This window comes from Pundamilia nyererei, unplaced genomic scaffold (assembly GCF_000239375.1).
Source record: "Pundamilia nyererei isolate P.nyererei 1_Seehausen unplaced genomic scaffold, PunNye1.0 scaffold00110, whole genome shotgun sequence".
Lineage (NCBI taxonomy): Eukaryota > Metazoa > Chordata > Actinopteri > Cichliformes > Cichlidae > Pundamilia > Pundamilia nyererei.
The window spans coordinates 1,547,844-1,568,100 of record NW_005187511.1 but is presented as its reverse complement, the minus strand read 5'-3'; the positions used below and the strand labels follow the sequence as shown (position 1 = coordinate 1,568,100).

The window sequence follows — 20,257 nt, the reverse complement described above, 5'->3', positions numbered from 1 at the left end:
GCACCTGATGACTTTGAACTTTTCTTGTCCATCTTCCATTGGTTTTAATTTTGCACTCCAGTATGAACATAAGTCCCCCAACTCGAGGATCACACCACAACGTAACCTAACAGACCTACACCTTCCCTCTTTTATATTTTCACTGATGAGCAGGGGCGTGTCTAAAATGTGTTTGGCCCCCAATCTAACTGTTATTCTCACAGTTTAGTTATTTTTTTAAAATCTTCATCCACGATTTATTCATCCATGTATCCATGTCATTATTTTTTATATCTACTGAAATCCTTTATCCTCCTTTTTTCTAACTGAGCTCTTACCTACCTGAGCCATTTAATTCTGTGATAGTGCATTTCAGTGGACTCGTAACCCTACCCTTAGGGCGAGGGATTAGGGTTAGGCCTCCAGTGTGGGCCGGGGCCCCCTGGAGGGCCGCAAAGGTACTGCAGGTGGGTCGCATTAATAACAGAAATCCAGTTTGAAATTACTCACATGTACAGTCACATTTATATATATGTATTTATTTATATGAAAAGTGAATTAAAACAGGTGATTAATCATTACATTGAGCGATTTTTTAAATGCAATTTTCAAGTAAATTTATGAGGCTCTCTGTTTGACTAGAGCGAAAATTTAAGATTAGGTGGGCCCTGTGAGATTTTCTGGTTTCAGTGGGTTGCAGTACTCTTAATTTTGGGAATGTGTGTATTATTTTATTTTATTTACCTACTTTTTTTAAAGGTGGAGTTTTGGCTTCTTTAACATGAATTTCCCCAAATATCCCAACTTCTGTATTATCTCATATTACCACTGGATTAAAGAATAGTAGTTGGATGTACCCAAGTATGTTAACTTCAGTACTTTACTCAGGTACACCTTCATTGTACTTTATATGTTATGCTGCTCTCTACTTCACTATATTTTGGATGCAATGTTTGTACTCCATACCATTCATGTTCGAACTTTATTAGCTTTTGCAGATTTCTAATTATAAATATACCAGTATTTCTACAGATCCACCACTGGGAGTATCCTCACTGCCATGCTGAAGGACCTACACCTTCAGCATGTGGTGAAGACATGCCCACCCTTGCAAATAGTATACAACCCACTCCACCACCCGAGCCTCTCCATGTTCTGTTCTGATATTTTAATATATTTGCTTTAGTCAAACTGAATCAATAATTCAAATCTAAATAAAGATCAGCCCATATTTTATATCCAATTCTGGTAATTTGTCCTCATCACTCATGAAACAGTCCTAACAGCGCTGTTAGTCTTCGAATACCCATTTTGTAATTAAATAACTCAGCAGGAACTAAATACTGATAGAGTCAAAAAAAGGGTCATGAACTATTTCTTAGAGAGGCTTCGTTCTTTAGTAGATTCATATGTACATACAGGAAAAAAGAAATATCAGGCACTCTGAGCCGAGCTCGCAGTTTGAAAATAAGTACAATGCTTCAGTTCAAGAAAAAAAAAACTAAAAACAAAATACTGTGGCCAGAAATACAGCATCGAGTTTAAATATCAACACATATCTGAAACACACCCGATGAAAGCCTCAGAGGTCTAGGTTTGGTTATTCATTATTAATTAGCCCACCCACTTAAAACTTAATCATAACTAAATCTACAAACACATGGTCGCACAGAAACAAGCATACACTTCAAATAATTCTCCTCCAGCATGTAAACACATGTACACCCTCCCAAATATTAAATAAATCTGGCATATATGCTTGAATTAATCATAGATCTAAGAAAAAAACAAAAACATTCTGTGCCAATCAAAAATGAAAGTAACTGGAGGAGCTGTTGAATCTGGCCTGTGGGTGTTGTGGCTCTCCCTGAGGAGACATAGTTGAGTGATTTGACTGGACCTGTGATATTTGGAGGGATTAACCTTGGCCTGACCTTGATCTGGAGGAATGAAAGGCAGAGCAAGAGCAGCGAGTCCATCCTCTGCTTAGAGGAAAAACCCATTATCAACAATATGTCCAACAGCAGCCATTTGTTAGGTCCTGACCCAAAGCTATTTATGTGTGTCTGTGGTTGTGTAGGCACACAACCTGTATGCACTGAGTCATGGATGACTGAGGAGTATGATGCATGTGTGTCCATATACTTCTGTGTGATTGCTTGTGATCTCGGTCTGTGTTTATTGCAAATTGTTGCAGAGTCTTAGTAGAAGCAGACAGTGTGAAGGAAAGGCCTGTTGCTTTTGTCCTCAAACTCTTGTAGGAGCTCGTCGATTTCATTCTCCATGTCGTCGGTGTGCTGGATCTGCAGGGGCGCACAAGGGAAAGCTATCAAAACACCACCTGTGCATGCACACGCCTCATTTCCACCACTCACAAAGATCGTTTAACCTTTCTTTAGGTGCCAACTGAAACAGTGTTGCACATTATTTACGTGTATATTTATTAGTAATTTGTTTAAAAAAAAAAAACAAAATTGTAAGAAAACGCCTCGTCAAGAAGTTCTCAGATGCTGTCACTCACACATTGGCACAGCTCACAGATGAGGAAGGCGCCCAGTGTGGCTTCCTCGTGGTTATCCTGAATGTCTACATTGATTACATGCACGGGCTGCAGCGTCTCCTGCTCTCTGGAATTCAAATCTAGGAAATACATTAAAGACCAGGTAAAGGCAGGTAACAGTTGGAGAAGCAGCAAAGCGGTGGGTTTGTGAATGACTCCGAGTAATGTTACAAAACCTCACCCTCCACCACTTGGTCATAGACTCTCTCTTCACAGGTGATGACCAGGTCAAACTTGTCCTTGCAGTTCTGGAAGCGCTCTGGCTTTGATTTGATCCGCTTGTTGCGGTCCAGCATGTGCAGGATGCCGTTTTGTGTGTATCTGAAGAGCGAGGAGGGTCAAGGAATACACAGCACGAGGCAAGAAGGGGAAACCCCCCAAAACAAAACACTCAAAACAAAATAAAACTGATCAGAGCAACAGAGAGAGGATTTCAGTGTGCACCCAATTAGACTGAACTCACTGGTCCAAGCAGCATCTATATAAAGTGCATCTCGATCAAACTACACAAGGGGGCATGATGCACTTTTCAGTGACGTCTAGTTACATGAACTACATCGCCCTCTAGTGGTGCAGACTATTCACCAATGAGGGGTCAGTTAGAAAACAAGCTGAAAGGATGGATTTTCAGGAACATTGTTTACTTTTTTTTTTTTTTAAACAGCATTAAATCCAGAGTTTTAATATTAACAAGCCACACTGGTACTGCCAGGCTGATGCAGACAATGTCACCATTGTTTGTTTTTTATTCTTTCAAAAAATTTGATTATAAACTATACAACCCACTCACTACAAATGGGAAGAGATTGTCTAAATAAATAAATAAATAAAAGTAGTTGTTGTGCACTACATCAGTGAGATATCCATGCAAAACAGCAGAAAATACAGAAAAAAAATACAAGCACAGTGACTTAAGTTAATCATGTGTCACAGGGTAATTTTCTTATTTAGGATAACAGATTTGTTACTTTACCTTAATGCAGGCTGGGAAAAAACACCTACAATACAGGACCATCAGCAGCACAACAGTAAATGACACCTCAGAGAAAACTTGCCTGACCTTTGAACATGCAGGCCTCTACAACCAGATGAATTAAAGGCAGATTTCTGTTTTTAGCACATTTAAAAAAAACAAAAAGAAAGAAAGAAAATAAAAAAGTTGAACTAAAACAAAGGAAGGTTTAAATAGAAGGACCATGATTACTGGTTACTGATAGAAAATATGTGAACTTTATCATTAAAGTAAAAATAAATAAATAAAAGTCCTATGCATGCACAGTTAAAGTGCAGCCACTGAAGACTAACACACTTGTACTCTTTGTTGAACACCACTAATTATCTAATGTGTTTGAGTGCCTTTCATTAGCATAAACATCCCACATGCTAATGAGGAGAAACTGATAATCTTTAACTTACCTTGGGGCACTCAAGCCTACAGCTTAAAACAACCTCTTAGATTCATGGCCCTTATGCACCCCCCTCCCCCCCTCTGGGGTTAGTGGGTGTCATCCACTTGGGCAAACTCAGCTTCTTTGCTAATAGTTCATATTCTGTCCTTATCAAGTTTTACAATTTTGATAACTGAGACAATACTTATTCTCCACGACTAACTACAAAAGGCGAGTTTGTGTTACTTCAACAGTACAAATACTCTAAAGTATTGTTAAAATGCAATAATTGCATTAATCATTACACAGTAACGCTAAGCAGCCTCATCAAATTCACAAAAAACTGGTGTTTGTGGGGTAAAACACCCCCAAAAAACAAAACACCCTCAAACCTTTTAGTTAACAGAATTTAAAATAAAACTGAACCAGTTTTATTAACTTAAAAGCTAAAGTAAACTTAAAAAAAGAAAAAAACAAAACAAAAAACGTATACACAGGCAGACTGAGTTTTGTCTTTGTCAGTTTGGTAAAAACCTGCCTGACGAGGCTTTGCTGCACATTTATTGAGACTCTGGATGTGAGTTAACCCTCCTCAAAGTGTTGGTTTTGCATTTTCACACCAACTCTGAACTTATTTAAATGTTGCCTAAAACAAATATTACAATAACTAAAAGACTGAAACTACTTGAACTAAACATGTTAAAAAATAAACAGAAACAAGCAAAAACAGGAAACTTCAGTGAGCCAAATTACACCAATTTCAAATAAAAACAAATAAAATCCTAGCTCTTACCAAAGCAAACTTACTGCTGCACCGCTGCTGTATTGCAAGGCGTTTCTCCACACCCTACATGTTAAAGATTTAAAAACAAACCTTTTTACCATCATGTTTTTTTTTCTTTTTAAATCCCTGCATGTGGTTTCATCTCCTTTCACTGCCCAGTGTCCAAAACAACTATCTAATCAAGACAGATACACGGCCCACGTTTACTTATCTGGCTCCTAGTATATGTGAGTGTAAGGACGTGTGTGATGTTGTGTGTGGGAAGGGGATACAGTTCCTTGTCCTTGCGGACCAAGTCGTTGTACATCTGTTCATATGTCGTTTTGAAGTCATACACATTTGGCTTATCCGGAGCAGGACCGGGTAGCTTCACATGAGACCCTGTCCCAAATGAACGCACATCAAATCCACGTTTGCTGCAGAGAGGAAAGGACAAGACAGTGAATTATGCAACAACTTTGAGAAAACATTACGAAAGCACAAGGAAATAAGTCTTTCCACAGCAGTCACGTAACCTGTAAACCCAGCCCTGTAAACTGCCTCCTCACATATTTAGAATAAGACTTTATGAAACCCAAGACACCTCAAAATACCAATTTCCACCTCAGCTGACCATTTTAATTTTAAAAAAGGAAATTAAATATTAAAAAAATTAAATAGGTGACAGTTTGTCACCCTGGTCTGCAGATCTTTTTACCCCAGCCTGTTTTTCTAATCCAGTGCAGTTAGTAAGAATATATCTAAAGAGGGCTGAAAGGCTCTTTTTTTGTAGTGACATCTTCTGTGTAAGAAGATCTGATCGACACAACACAAAACTCCATAAAATGTGGTGGATGAGGCAGCTGACGGAGCCGTCGCTGTGAAACCTCCAGACGCTCCCTCTCGGAGGATTCCCTACAGGGGGCGCTCTTGTTAAAATGTGGGGGGAGAATACAACCCAACAACTTGGGCCTTGGTGTGACTTCTCTAAAAATCAGTTTGACAGCAGAATCTTAGTTAAGACCATTCTAGGCGACCCTAAACCTGTGAAACACGGTCAGAAAGCTGAGTTTTAGTCGAGCTGCAGCCTCGGTGTGGCGCTCTGAGCTCGAAGTCCATTGTTAAAAAGCGTCGAGGCCTGACGGGCTGTCACCGCATCGACACGGCTCAGAAAGCCGCACAGATTTCGATCACTTTATGGCCGCCTTCCTTCTCTCTTCTTCCAGTCGTCTCATCTTTACCTGAGGATATTGTGCGCTTCCATACTGCGGTTCTGGTTGCTCGAGCACACAACCGCTACACGCAGCGGGTGGCTCGGCATCGCGACTCTCCGGCTGAAACTAACCGATATGAACTCAAAACCTAACTGAGGCTGTTACTTTTATCTCTATGAGAGAAATAAAGAATAAAAAACCAGTTGTTTGGATCAACGAAAACGCTTTTCGAGTGTAGATACAGCGCGACAAGCTCGTCTTCTTTAGAAGCAGGAAGTTAAAATGGCGGAGCGGCACCTTGCCCTGGATACGGCTTTAAGTGATGTCATGTTGAGGGCGGAGCTTCGCAGCTCTCAGCGCAGTGAGGCCACGTAACGTCAGTAAGGAAAACATGCCGGAAGAGCTCGGCCTTCTCTTTTCGCCACAGTAGAAGTGGCTAAAATCTCTCGTACCATTAAAATCTTCAGTAAGCAGACACAGTCAACGGGCTTTTAGCAGCAGGGCATACAAACACAGGGACCATTAATTCCACATTTCATGTCTTACAACGTTTACTTTGTATTTAATATGTTCGTACAGTGCTGTGTTTTGGCTGCTGTCTACGACATTGCAAGGCTATTTCCAAACTGTTTTAAGGCCATCACTCTACAGCAGGATAAATCATTCACAAGTGGAAAACATTGGAGAATGCCGCAAGTGTTCAGGGTGGACTTCCCAGCAAAATCAAAGTCCTACATTTCAAACTCAGATATGTCCAGTTAGAAAAAGACTGACCAAGTATGGGCTGCTTGGGAGCCGGGGAAAAATGGTCATGACTTAGGTTTGTAAAATTGTATCTGAACAAGCCACAGTAATCCCAAACATAGCAGCAAATCTAAAATAGAATAGCTGAAAAAGAAATCTGTCTGCCTGTCTACACATGAAAGAATGAAACTTAATAGCTAATCTTTTTGTAATATTTAAGTCACCATCTTGTCTTTTTCTGTAGTTTTCATGCATTGTAATGTTTTGTGGGTTAATTTTATTTTTACTTTTTTTGGTTCTTGTTTTGTATGTGCACGCATACACACACACACACACACACACACACACACACACACACACACACACACACACACACACACACACAGAAAAAGAAGAAGAAGAAAAAGGACAGCTTCTCAATATTAAAAATGACCTCATAGTACTTTATTCACTGACAGCAGGACAGAAAGGTGGTTTAACTGAAGATGTTTGGCACAGTATTTGGAGATTGTACACCAGATTGTATTGCCCTTCAGAAAATGACAAACAAAGCAAAAACAGTGCTGTTGTGACTGACTCGAGTGGAGAAATGTGTTAACTGGTAAAGTTTCATTTTTCGGTGTCCCATTAAGGACACTTTTACCGACTGTCCATTTAGCAAAACTCTTGTTTCTCATGTACTCAGAGCCATTTCATTATTGGTATTGCTGTAGACATGCTGCCCGATTCAATCCCCAGACAGCCTTGACCAAACGTGACACAGTAAACTGCCGTATTTACAAACTGCAGATAACCAGTAGGCTAATTTTGGTTCAGTGCATCCTCGCGAGGTTCAGAAGGCATGTTATTAGCAGAGCCACAGTAGATTGTGCTTCAGTTAGGTCATAACAGGATGAGTGTGTCATACTGGAAAAACGGAAAACAGGACTACTATAGATATTAACTATGACTGCGAGATTTATGGAAACTTGTTTCAGCAGCTGAGAAAACTCTTTTTGCCACTGAAAAAACAAAATTTTGGGTTATTATCGCAAAAACTGACTCAAAATTGAGAAAATAACTTGAAATATTGATACATGGATTACAAAAAAACCCTCTGTTCATTTTCCCCCCAGGGGCAGAAACAAGTCTCCACAGAGATAACACATGACCGCGGAGCGCGTTCATGTGGGTCATTTTAGTGCATCAGTGATGTGAGTGAGCGCGGTAGGAGTACGTATGCTGTGCCGCGGGGCTCATGATGTTTTCCGTGATGTACGCCACCAGCAGGCAGATGATGACCAACATCACGCAGATAGCCCCGCCCACCGTTGTCATGGCGATCACAATGTCTTGCATCCCGGACGGCGGCAGCGTGAACTCCACGCAGTCCCGCTGCTCCGGCCTCTCGGCTGGCTCGGAGCGGCCCAGGTTGCGCAGACAGATGCGGTACGGGATGTTCTCGTGGAGCTCGGTGAGCAGAAAGTCCCTGCAGCCCGACCCAAGATGGACACCGGCGCACTCAAACTGAGTGTAGCTGCCATTCCACCAGCAGCTTACCTCGTAGCCCCCGCGTCTGTGGCGTCGACCCCTGAAAACAGAGTCTGATCGCGGAGTTTCCTCCTCTGTCGCATTCGTCCCAGGACTGCTGGCCTCTTTAGTCTTTGTGGATTCGGACTCGTGGGTCCACTGTAACAGTACGCTGCCGTTGTTGAGAATATTTGCCACCAGCCTCCCGAAAGACACCGCACTCCTGCATTCTCCCTTAGAGCACTTGTACCCAAACAGAGTTTGCCGAAAGCACAGCTGCCCCCCAATGCCTCCCTCGATCACTCTGTAGGCGCACACCGGTGATGGCACGTCCTCTGGGCTCCATCTCGGTGCCCTGCCAGGGCTGTCAGATATCACAGTATTATTATTATTATTATTATCATTATTACTATTGCCTCGACTTGTGTTGAACAAGGAGCTCTTCACGTGGCCTGTTACCTCTTCATGCTTTGATGGTGGCCTGCTCTGATCGCTGGGAGTCACGTTAGTCTGTTTCAGCCAATTTTGGGTCACATTATTTCTGTCTCTCACCTCTGATGAGGGCGTCGATAATGATGATGATGATAATGATGAGCTATTGAGCTGATGAGAGCCAGCTGTCTGGGGTAGCGTGCAGAGCAGCAGTGCCGATAAGGCGAGCAGGGATGGTCGCTGTGGGTTTGTCATCTCACCGAGCTCTCGTCGAGTTATTTCCTCTCACAGTGGATCAGATGGGCGATGGCTGAAATGTCTGCCATAAGATGCGATCCAATTCAGTGCACGCGAAGAAAATCCGCGTGAAACGGGATCCATGGGCGACAGAAATAACATTGAGTCATGCGCCCCGTGCAGTTGGTGAGAGATCCGAGGGTGACCTTGCAGGATGAAGTTAATGCACCAGAGACGGCGATAAAAGTGGCCTCAGTGCAGCTCGCCGCTCCCGGACAGTTGGAGTGGACCGGAGGAGCAGGCTCGTGCCATCAGATTGGATTTCTTCTTCCCGTCTGGCTTGACGTAAATGGCTTTGATGCCTGCTGTGTTAGAGTGCACGTGCAGGAGCGCGCCCCGCGGAGTGCTGGGCAGCGTGGGTGCGTGCACAAAATATTTCTTGTCATCAGTGCTCGGTTTGTGAGTCATCAGCCCACACAGCGCTTCAGGTAGCTGTCAAGTCACCTGTGCGGACTCCCGAAAACAGCACTGATGGAGGGATTGAAGTCTGCCCACCTGCGCTGAGTGTATCCTTTATGACTTATGGTCGGGTCGCTAGAAGAAAATGTGCCCAGTTACAACGTTACAGCATCGATGCTCTTTTCATGGCTTCAGCCTGGAAAATGGTCAGATTGTCTGAGATGAAGTCAAACTGAGTTCAAAGCCAGAGTGTTGTGACCCTGTGTAAAATTAAATAAAAACGGAAAGATTTGCAAACCTCACAAACCCATATTTTTTCCACAACAGAATAAAGAAAGCATATATTTGAAATGAAAGTATGTACACCTTTAAGAAAAAAATATCAGCTCATCTTTTTATTTGATGGTAGTAACACATATCAAAAAAGCAGAACAAAGCCACGTTTATCACTGTTTACATCCGCTCCTCTGCCTCTGTTAACAACAGCCTGGGAACATCTGGGAACTGAGGGGACCAGCTGTTCGAGTTTTGGGAGAGGAACGTTGTCCCATTCTTGTCTGATGCAGAAGTCAAGCTGCTCAGCAGTCCTGGCTCTTCTTTCTCATATATATATATATATATTAGGGGTGCAACATTTTTAAATGTAATGTTGCTAAAACAACAAAATTATTAAAAAATAAATAAATCTATCTGATCGAGAAATCACTCATCTTTGGAAAAGAGAGTTTATTACAGCGAAATGGCTCTTTCCAAAATAAAAGCTATACTATACGCTTCTTCTGGGCTATATTCTCAGCAGCATATTAAACATATCAGGTGCCCATAAGGAGAATCATGTGCTAACGGCTGTCTAAATGACTCGGGTAAAGTTTGTAGCATGTGTGCTTGTTGTTTTTGTCTGCTTCCACTTGTCTTTGAACTAGGATGATGTCGGAGTAAATGTGCAGTCATATTCGTTGTGTTCCCACTAGTGCTGTCAGCGTTACTGTTGTTAAAATGACTTTAACGCCATAACGCCGCAAATCACCGTTAACGTTATATGAAGTCATTCTTTTTTGAACAAAACTCAAAACAGAGGCTATTAATCTTTCAGTCATTTCTAAAGCATCCAATATTGATTTTCAGCCTTGTTCCTTGCACACAGAGATTTCTCCCGATTTTCTGAATCCGTCTATGATATTACGCTCTGCACATGACGAGATATTCAAAGTCTTCACAGTTTTACATTAAGGAACATTATTTCTAAATTCTTCCACAAACATTTGGCTTAAACCTCTGCCCATCTTTACTACAAAATCTGCCTCTCAAAGACTCTTTTTATGCCGAATGACATTAATGACCTGTTGCTAAGTAACCTAATTAGTTGCAGTGTGGCTCCATAGTCCTTTACGTAGTTGTTAGGCAAGCAAAAGGTTGCTGACCTGGTTCCAGTCAGAGATATAATTCCCTTTTGGCTTGAGTCAGGAAGGACATCCAGTGTAAAACACTTTGTGATAAGGGAGCGGCTCAAGAGTAGTTAGATGCAGACTGATCCTCCAGCTGTTTCTTTTTAGTAACGCATTTTTCCCCCCATCCCAATTAGGGCATCAAATTCAAGTAAGATGAAAATTGTCACACACTAGTAAAATGTCAAAGTTTACATATTTATATGTTTTCTGTGTTCTATTATAGATAAAGTGTAGGTTAATGAGATGTGCAAATCATTACATTCTGTTTCTATTTACAGCGTGCCAACTTAAGCTAACATAAGAGTGCTTTTGATTGCATCCACGTTTGTATTAACTAGCCTACAGCTAAAATTTGTTTGGTCCGCGGTGTACTCGGGTTATAAAGCCACAGTCCAGCAATCTTATCGTTCAGTATTTGTACTGTAATTATATACTTTGTAGTATATAATTTACTGTTGCTGGTCGCAGTTTTTGTCATATGAAAGAGCAGGAAGGCATACACTTTGCTCAGCATTAGATGACATAAAGCTGGGATATTTAATATTTAAGCACTTTGCATGTCTGTAAACTGACGAGTTTACACCGAGACTGATGACATGACACTCATGACACATGTTGTATTGATGTTCGAAACATGAGTATTAACAGGTTCTTCAAAGCAAAGTCACTGCTGCTGATTAAATGTGGTTCAAAATCACATTAATGCACTTTGCATGTGCTCATATCATGTTGTTATATCCGCTTGTGAGTTTGGACTCTGTTGATGCACGGCTATACTCTGATGCAGTCCTTCTTCTGTGAGAGTCTTGATGTTTGCTGTTGTTGAGACTGGTTCTGGGAGTTTGATGAACAACCTTTTGGTTACTGAACATCTGACCTCCACATAATACAAGGCCCCCCCCCCCAAAAAAAGAACTTTGTGCAGTCTACAGCAATATGCAGTGTAAATACAAAACAAAACAAATACATTAGTATTTTGGAGTTTCGTGGGTTCTCTTATGGAAACTCTCCTGATGATAAAAAACAGAAAACAAAGCGGAAAAAAATTCCACTGCTGATTCATAATGATGATGTTCGGTTCTCAGTGTACATTTAACTAAGATGTGCTTAGCTAAGAGTAATTGAGTTTTCTCAAGAGATTAACCGGTAAATAATTAACACCAAGGGAGTGAGTGTGAATGGCTGACTAAAAGATTTTAAGTGCTGAATCACTTGAACGTTTTCTTTCTGGTGCATTTGGTCACCTGTTACTTTATTGCCCTTTAGCTAAGCTTATCATGAGACAATAAAAACAAACAAATAATACCCAGGTCAGATTGCTAATCCATTGCAGAGTTATGTGCTGTGGTTAGTATGAGCAGTGACTTGCAGGTGTTCGTGTGTTGATGGGCAGCATGTTGAACTGCTCTGTGACGCACGGATAGCTGGAAAATGCGTACCTTCGTGCTCTCGCAGCTTCTAATGGTCAGATTAAATTGACCTTGAGACTGATCAGCAACATTTGTTTATGTGTGATGAATGTGTTTGTTTATCAGTGTGCGCATGTATAAAACACAATGAGAACTGTGAGGAGTAGAGCTCTTCAAGCTCACAAACCAGCCTTTTGTTATAAAGAGAAGGAGAAGTACGTCGCTATGCAGAGGATGATACCATGTCAAAGGTCCTCACTGTAGAAGCGATTTTGTTTGGGGTCTTGGTGTTTTCTGGTATTTTGGGAAACATCCTGGTCATCTATGTGGTGAGAAAGCACACAGTATTTGGAGTGTGAAGTAGGCTGAATGTTTTGGTTTGAGTTGTTCTCAGTCTGTCTCGTTTTTGCTATCAGGTGTTTCAGTCAGTCACTAAGACTCCACCTCGGAGACTCCCTCCTTCGGACCTTATTCTGGTGCACCTGTCCCTAGCAAACCTGCTGAGCTCACTTTTCCGCACAGTGCCTATTTTTGTGTCAGACCTGGGCTTGGATCTGTATCTGTCCTCCGGATGGTGCAGAGTCTTCATGCTGCTGTGGGTGTGGTGGCGAGCCGTGGGATGTTGGGTGACCCTGACGCTGAGTGCTTTTCAGTGCACCACACTGAGACGCCAAAATGTGGCCTTTGGACCTCTTACTGTCCAGAGGGAGAGGCGGCGGCTCTGGGTTGTCCTGGGGGTGGTGTGGGGGGCGAACCTGGCTTTCTCTGTCCCTGCACTGGTATACAGCACTCATGTTAAAGGCAATGCCACAGTGGAGCTGATGGTGATCAGTTCCACCACCAGGCCTCTGCTAGGCTGCGTCTGGGAGTTTCCATCAGAAGAACAAGGCACGGTCTTCGCCTCTACTTCGCTGGCAGTGAACGAGGTGTTGCCGCTGGTGCTGATGGTTTGCACCAATGTTGCCACACTGCACGCTTTGGCCAAGCACATCCGAGCTGTTGCCTCAGGAGGGACCCACACCGAACTCGACAAACATCTGTCTAGCGAACGTAAGGCAGCTCAAGTAATCATGTCTCTGGTGTTGCTGTTTGTTGTCTGCTGGGTGCTACAGGTTGCTGCAGTAACGTACTACAACCACAACAGGGGGCACCATGCTGAAGGGCTGCTGACTGTTTCCCATTTTTCTTCTTCACTGTTTGTGGGATTCAGCCCCTTGGTGGTGGCCCTGGGACATGGAAAACTGAGGAGAAAAATCATGAGTATGATGCTAGGGTGAGCTACAATTCTTAAATGTCACAGTAAGGGTGCCGAAAAGCAGACTAAATCCCCAACGGCTACAGGAAAGAAAAAAAACAAACAGTTTTTGTTGTTCAAAGAGAGATGAAGGTCATAAAAGTGCAAGAGAAGATTAAATAAAAATAAATTCTGAACAAGAGCACTCAGAGAAGAGCAAGGACTATACTAAAACTCTCATGTTTTATTATGTTTTTATTACAACACATTGAGGTGTGACCTTTGACTCATGACCTTAAAGCATTACATACTAAAATGGTGTCTTTATTTTATTGTCTTTACTCATATGTTTGGAGCAGAGTCGAATGAAATCTTTGGCTCCTATAAACGGTTAAATTTGTGATTTTCACATATATTCATGCGGTGTGGGATTTTGCAAAACTTTCTAGCGTCTTTGTGACATTAAATAAATAAAAAGAACGTTGTACAGCTCTCTTCAAGACCTTTCTATTTAAACTATTACTCAATATGGTTTTTTAATCATTTTTTAAGGTCATCTTTTATCTCAGGTGCTAACAATGAAGGTTGAGGTCGACTGCCAACCTAGATACTCATGTCCCTCAAGGTCTAGGATATTGTTTTGGGGCAATATTAATTTTCAATTTCACATTTGGTGTCACCTTGACATTGACCAAATTTTCATGAACTGAAGCACAACATATTACAACATAGAAACATCCTCAATCAAAAATACACCAAAACTGTTCTTTGGAAACTTCTTCTTGGCTACAAACATACGTTTCTGAAGGTTAGCCTTGTGTTTTCCCACTCATTTAAAATTAGTGAGACAAAAAACATCACCAGAAGCCATAATGGTAATTAATGATGTTATACTGAACCAAAAACAAAATGCTTCAGCCACTGCCGTGGTACTTTTTTTCTTTCCTTTGGACCCTTTTGTCTATAATGAATACAAAAAAATAAAAAAAATAAAAAAAACAATAGATCATGATTAGTGATGGCATATTAGGTGCATCTCCAGAGCTTTTGCAGAGTATCATCAGTGCACGAGTGTGGACTTGATACAAGAACGAAGCTGCCGGTGGCCGACCGCCAGAATGACAGGTGACAAGGCAATGAAGATGATGTTGGCAAAACGAGCAATGACCATCAGATAATCGGCTGAGGAGCCACGGTTGTAGTTGAAGTAGTTGACAGAGATAACACTGGTCCCCCATGAGAGGATGAAGAGTAGTATGAGGGTGAGAATCACCTGGGGAAAAAAAGCACACAATTAAAAAGAAAGCACTTTCAGAGTTCAAGACTTTGTTGAATTTGCTGTAGTGATTTACTCTTAAACACATCCAGTCACATGGCTCATATCTGAAAAGACTGATTTACAGCTGAGCTCATCACTCTATGCAAATACAGCAAACTGAAACGAAGAGTGATGACTCAGAAGAGACTGCAAGTGGTTGCTGGAGCGATTGAAACAGGAGGCAGGGCTGCAGTGGCACTCATATGTCACAGGGAGATATGAGAGAATTTGCACCTGAAACAAACCAGCACATTGGGAGGATGCGTTTGATGACAGTGTGAATGTGCAGCTGTCCCTTCTCAAGCTGATGTCCTTTTCTTTGAGGCAATGCATTTACATTTTTTAAAAGCAACTTATTACATTTTACATTCATTTACACAGCTCGCTGACTCCTTCATCTACCTCCAGTGCCCCCTTCTTCCTCACCTTGGCTGCTCGTTTCTCGGCTGGCACCCGCTTTAATACCGGTGCGTCTTTCTGTGGATTCCGACCATGGGTGTAGAGGGTGTAAAGCGAGGTTAGGTTTGTAATGGCCATCAAGATTATAGGAATCATTTCATGTATCACCAAAGATGTGGTGGCGTAGGCCAGGCCAATGGTGGAGGGAAAGTTCCACACACAGCCCAGCAGAGGGCGTGTTGTGCTGCTCACCAGCATCAATGTCTGAGGAAAGAGCAGGGAGAGCAGAGGGTGGGTCATGTGCTCAGCCAGCAAGTCAGAGAGATTATTATTGATAGATTTTGGCACTCAAAGCCGATAAGCCAAGAATCTGTGAACTCGTAATACATTCTTCATTTTTTAAAATAGAGTTGAGAGAAACAAAATAGAGAAAAAGTAAATCAAGCAAATGTTTATGGCAAAACCAACGGGACAAAACATATGCAGTACTGCAATACACAGTAATACTAGAATTACTGTAGTAGTTAAAATAATACCAAATGGTCAAGTCTGAGTTTAATGATGATTATGGTTGCTGATAATGTTTTAGATGACCTCATTTTGGTTCTTGTCTCTTTTAAAATATGTAATTATTATTATGGCCCTGATGAAATCAGAGGGGTTGGAAGAACAACACATACACTATACTAGGTACACCTTATTAGAAGTCACTCAGAGACTTTGGTCCACATTGAGATGGTAACATCACACAGTTGCTGCAGATTTGTCAGCTGCACATGTGGCATTTAAAGATGCTCAGCTGATACTACAATGCCAAGGATGTGCCAAGAAATTATCCCTCACTCAGTTACACCATCATCAGCCTGACCCATGGATACAAAACAGGGTGGATCCATTTTTACATGTTATTTACACTAACTTCTGACCCCGTCATCTGAATTCTGCAGCAGAAGTCAAAATTCATCAGACCAGTCAACATTTTTCCAATCATTTATTGTCCAATTTTGATGAGCCAGTGTTAACTGTACCCTCAGTTTCCAGTTGCTGCTGACAGTGTTGTCGGTGTTCTGCTGCTGTAGCTCATTGGCTTCAAGGTTTGACGTGTTGCCCAAAATTCTCTTCTGCATATCTCAGGTTTAACAAGTGGTTATTTGAGTTGCTGATGAAGCCGTTGACCTCTGACATCAAAAAGTCATTTTTACAGAGAGAACTGCCGCTCACTGGGTGTTTTCCTCTGTTAATTCTAGACTTGGTTTTGAAGGAAAGGCCCAGCAGATAAGCAGTTTCTGAAATACTCAGAGGAGCCCACACAACAATCATCCCCATGCTGATGCTTAGTTTAAACTTCAGAGGTCATCTGGACCTCATGTCAATGCCAAAACGATTGAAGTTGCCTATTAGATATTTGTTAATGACAAGTTAAACAGATGTACCTACTAAAATGGCAGATCTGTGTCTATGTAAAGATCTATATGACTGTTAAAATGTGAAATGCATTTATTCATTCTTTTTTTTGTAATTAAATGATAAATACAGTGTCAAAGATTTGATAACCATATGAGTATCATCAGTACATACAAAACTATTGCATTAGTTTTGAATACAAGCTAAGTATTTTTTACTAATTGTGTAATGTAATGTTTCAGACAGTCATTGTTATACGTGTCACTTTATGTGATAGAATAACGACAGGGAAAACATTGATTGATAAAATAATTTGAAAAATTACTATTCATGATGACAAATAAAAAGAAATAGACTACTTGGAAGGTCCTTGGCAGTGCCCCTCTCACCTCTGTAGTGTTCTTGTTCCCATTAGAGGAAAATATATGAGCTGGAATCGAGTAAATAAGGTTACCAATCCAGATGAGGCCCAGGCACATCAGGAGGGTCTTAGGAGCACCCCGGGGCCCATTTGTAGCACCAGGAGCCACACGCTTCAACGTCTGGAGGTGGAACGCACTGAGGAAAAGTGTTGACCACGCATTGACTGACCGCAGCCACACCGACATTCCCATTAGCAACTGACAAAACCCTTTGGCTGTATATATCTGTAACAACATAAGAGGGGCTTAAAGGTGTAAGTGCAAGGGGCTCACAAGTTAAATCTAGATTTAATTTGGTTAATTTGATCTTTCATGCATGTTTTCTGTGTAAAACACATCATTGGGTGAAACACAACCAACATAGAGTATTGAGGAAAAAAAAAAGACTATGAAATGAGTGAAGAGTGAATTATGGACAATGACAATACCTGCAGTCCAAACTCTGAGATGATAAGGAGTGTGTTCCTCAGTAGTGATACCAGCAAGTTAGACATTGCCATGTTAACGATGATGATGTCCGAGTTACGTCCCCAGTTATGCTCCAAGATTATGCTCTTACCAATGACCAGAATCACAGTGGTATTGCCCAGAATTCCCATTATCACCAGGATAATGTAAAAGGCAGTTTGTGCAGGGGAAACAAAGATATGCATTCTCATCCCTGCAAGATCTTTTCTTTGGTCCGAGAGGCTGCTCATTGTTCCACAAATAAATAGACCAAGCTGTAAAGGAGTTTTAACAGCTCACGAAAAGTTCTGAAGAAATTTTCATCGTTGATTTGAATGAATATCAAGTGAAGATATATTAGTTATTATCCTCGAACAAGCTAGTAAGACGCTGGACTGTAGTTAACTGGCCTTTTGGTTGATTTTTTCAGTTTGAAGATGGAATCACCTGCGTTACTCCTCCATGGACTTACTGGAATAAAATGATCTTGCCTGTATCATTGGAGCTGTGCTCTTGTAACACAACCACTGTTCAGGCCACAGAACATTACACAGCATCCACGATACTCGAGTCCTCGGAGAGCATGAGGTGTATATTAATGAAGCACAGGAGATTAATCTACTTCTTTGCATAAACGTGCTTCCCTTGCAAGTTTGCTACCATCATCCTAAGGGAAGTGAAGGCTGTTTAGCGTGTGGTCATGAAACCTACTAACAGATATTCCTAAAGAAAATCAATACTTTGCACCTTTGTTAGAATAAGTAAATTAGTGGGAATTCTTCTCTCCTTATTCAGGACACGTTGCAGTGTTCACCAGTAGAAATTTTACAGTTTCTTGGCGCTCTAGGCAAAAATGCATAGAGGGTTTCTCCATTTATGTTATAAGGTTACGTTATAATGTATTTGATTCAAATCCAGGCCAAAGACTTTCTGCATGGTCTCTCTCCGCATGCACCAGCTTTCTGTTAAGGTCCAAGACAAGGCAGACATATTAGGTTAATTGGTGGTTCTAAATTGGGCCTACTTGTGAATATGAGTTGGCCTCTGTGTTAATCATGTAATGAATTAGCGACCTGTCAAGGATGTACCCCGCCTCTCACCCTGTGACAGCTGAGATAGACTCCATCCCCATATCACTGAATTGGATTAGCAATTAAGGAAAGATAGATGGAGTATTTTTATCACCAACTGAGCGAGGCTTCCTTCTTATTTGTGTTATTAATGCTAGCAGCACCCGGCAGGGGGTATACTCATTTTTTTAAATTAGATGACAGGTTGCACTGAGTTAGCGTAACTGTAAGACAAGAAAAAAGAAAAAGTTTCTGAAATGTGAGATTTGCAACGACAAAATGCATTCTGCATTGCATTGAGGGATCAAATCAGTGCTCCAGTTAACATCTTTATCCCCTTTGTGAACGCATGAGTTACTTATTTATGAAGCAGAACATCACTTCTACTCATCCTAAATGAGTGCATTATGACAAGAGAACAGGAAGTTTCCACATTTACTTAGTTTTCAGTATCTCAGTATCTGTAGGGCTGCGTCAGGAAGGTCATCTGGCATAAAGACTGAGCGGGTGAAAGTAGCCTCTTGATTACAGCTAATGACCACTAGATGGCGCCTTAAACAAACCAAATACAACACACAGGACAAAACAGCATAGTTTCTATTTATTTAATTCATTTTTTAAACAAATGTTTATTTACTCTGTACAGCATTAGTTAGTAGACAAAACTAAGTAAATTTAGTAGCGTTACATACAAAGTCAGCACATTCAAAAAAAAAAGATTCACAGTAGCCTACATATGTCTGATCAGCACCTTTGGAGGCTAAAAATACAACTATCATCTTCATAATTTACAAGTATCAAATTTAATCCCATCAGCTTTAAAAACATTTTTATATACACATCACTTATGATAACGTGGAGACACATTCAACTGTGAGATGAGTGTGTCCATCAGAGAAAGGAAAATATAAAATATTGACTGTATATCGTCTGTTCGGTAACACTTTCTGACTCATTCATGATCAGAACATGTTGAACTGGTTTGATATAATAAACCATGTAACTAAAGAAAGATGATGAAAAATGCTCTGACACATCTCCTAGTGTGTGTGTGTGTGTGTGTGTTGTTTTTTTTTTTTTAAATGAAATCCTAAAATGAACGGGTGATTTTGCCAAACAAAGCTACAGCCCTGTTAAAGTAACGAAACTAAACAGTTTCTGATCATCTGCCAGAGAAAGTTTTCACGGATTACAAAATTTCAGCTGAGATCACAATCCTCTACCTTTTATTCAAAATTTCTCAAACTTTATTAGAATGATTTAATATTGGTTTTAAAAAAAAAAAATCCAAGTGCATTTGTAAATGTAGCCATCATTAAATGGTAAAATAACGCAGTAAAGTGGTTTCAAGTTTTAGCTGAGCTGTGTAAAGACTTTCACAGAAGCTCCAGTCTTGTTACCGATCTGAATTGATGCCTGCAGCTTGAGTAAGGAAGAGAAAACAAAATGCATCTCAGCCTGATTATCAGGGTACTGTAGTTCAGCTGCTCAGGTCACAGATGAATGGGGCACTTAAGTTCTTCATTTCACTGCAAGCATGCTTTCACTGGCGACTTCTCCAGCTGATCATAAAAGCAGATCTTGCTCCAGGCACTGTAACCAAATCTCCATTCAGATTCTACTTAAAAATAACCCAAAAAGTAACTAATTTACAAACAGAAGACTAAAATTGTTGAATATACTTTTAAGAAAAACAAGAGCTTATTTCAAATGAACAAAAGTGCAGGATGAGTTCCTGCCCCAAGTGGAGGAGTTCAAGTATCTCGGGGTCTTGTTCGCGAGTGATGGGAGAAGGGAGCCGGAGATCGACAGACGGATTGG

The 20,257-nt window shown here is 41.0% G+C and overlaps 4 protein-coding genes across 4 annotated transcripts; 1 reads left to right on the top strand and 3 right to left on the bottom strand.

The window, feature by feature from the left end:
• Positions 1-1,353: 1,353 nt before the first annotated feature.
• ssu72 (SSU72 homolog, RNA polymerase II CTD phosphatase) lies at positions 1,354-6,234 on the bottom strand. Its single transcript, XM_005741437.1, has 5 exons — positions 5,932-6,234; positions 4,984-5,127; positions 2,721-2,860; positions 2,501-2,619; positions 1,354-2,282 (listed from the first exon to the last, which is right to left on the bottom strand). Exons 1-5 carry the CDS (start codon positions 6,009-6,011, stop codon positions 2,181-2,183), a joined length of 585 nt encoding a protein of 194 aa, XP_005741494.1. The 5' UTR covers positions 6,012-6,234; the 3' UTR covers positions 1,354-2,180.
• Positions 6,235-7,083: 849 nt separating this feature from the next.
• On the bottom strand, positions 7,084-8,668 carry fndc10 (fibronectin type III domain containing 10). The gene is made up of 2 exons (XM_005741436.1): positions 8,617-8,668; positions 7,084-8,521 (listed from the first exon to the last, which is right to left on the bottom strand). The coding sequence occupies exons 1-2, from the start codon at positions 8,622-8,624 to the stop codon at positions 7,834-7,836; spliced, it is 696 nt and encodes a 231-aa protein (XP_005741493.1). The 5' UTR covers positions 8,625-8,668; the 3' UTR covers positions 7,084-7,833.
• Positions 8,669-12,384: 3,716 nt separating this feature from the next.
• On the top strand, positions 12,385-13,419 carry ora4 (olfactory receptor class A related 4). The gene is made up of 2 exons (NM_001287867.1): positions 12,385-12,471; positions 12,559-13,419. Exons 1-2 carry the CDS (start codon positions 12,385-12,387, stop codon positions 13,417-13,419), a joined length of 948 nt encoding a protein of 315 aa, NP_001274796.1.
• A 1,017-nt stretch (positions 13,420-14,436) lies between these two features.
• Positions 14,437-17,617, bottom strand: ora3.1 (olfactory receptor class A related 3, tandem duplicate 1). Its single transcript, NM_001285977.1, has 4 exons — positions 17,348-17,617; positions 16,887-17,144; positions 15,121-15,357; positions 14,437-14,649 (listed from the first exon to the last, which is right to left on the bottom strand). The coding sequence occupies exons 1-4, from the start codon at positions 17,615-17,617 to the stop codon at positions 14,437-14,439; spliced, it is 978 nt and encodes a 325-aa protein (NP_001272906.1).
• Positions 17,618-20,257: the final 2,640 nt, after the last annotated feature.

What these genes read in the sequence shown, in the direction of transcription:
- ssu72 (XM_005741437.1), bottom strand. Translation starts at nt 6,011, where the DNA reads ATGCCGAGCCACCCGCTGCGTGTAGCGGTTGTGTGCTCGAGCAACCAG. An exon ending in GTCCGCAAGGACAAGGAACT is followed by an intron (nt 2,861 to 4,983) that starts GTATCCCCTTCC and finishes CTCGCTCTTCAG; the next exon opens with ATACACACAAAACGGCATCC. An exon ending in CTATGACCAAGTGGTGGAGG is followed by an intron (nt 2,620 to 2,720) that starts GTGAGGTTTTGT and finishes TGTATTTCCTAG; the next exon opens with ATTTGAATTCCAGAGAGCAG.
- ora3.1 (NM_001285977.1), bottom strand. Translation starts at nt 17,617, where the DNA reads ATGAGCAGCCTCTCGGACCAAAGAAAAGATCTTGCAGGGATGAGAATG. An exon ending in GGAACAAGAACACTACAGAG is followed by an intron (nt 15,358 to 16,886) that starts GTGAGAGGGGCA and finishes CTCTTTCCTCAG; the next exon opens with ACATTGATGCTGGTGAGCAG. An exon ending in CCGAGAAACGAGCAGCCAAG is followed by an intron (nt 14,650 to 15,120) that starts GTGAGGAAGAAG and finishes TTTTTTCCCCAG; the next exon opens with GTGATTCTCACCCTCATACT.
- ora4 (NM_001287867.1), top strand. Translation starts at nt 12,385, where the DNA reads ATGTCAAAGGTCCTCACTGTAGAAGCGATTTTGTTTGGGGTCTTGGTG. An exon ending in ACATCCTGGTCATCTATGTG is followed by an intron (nt 12,472 to 12,558) that starts GTGAGAAAGCAC and finishes TTTTGCTATCAG; the next exon opens with GTGTTTCAGTCAGTCACTAA.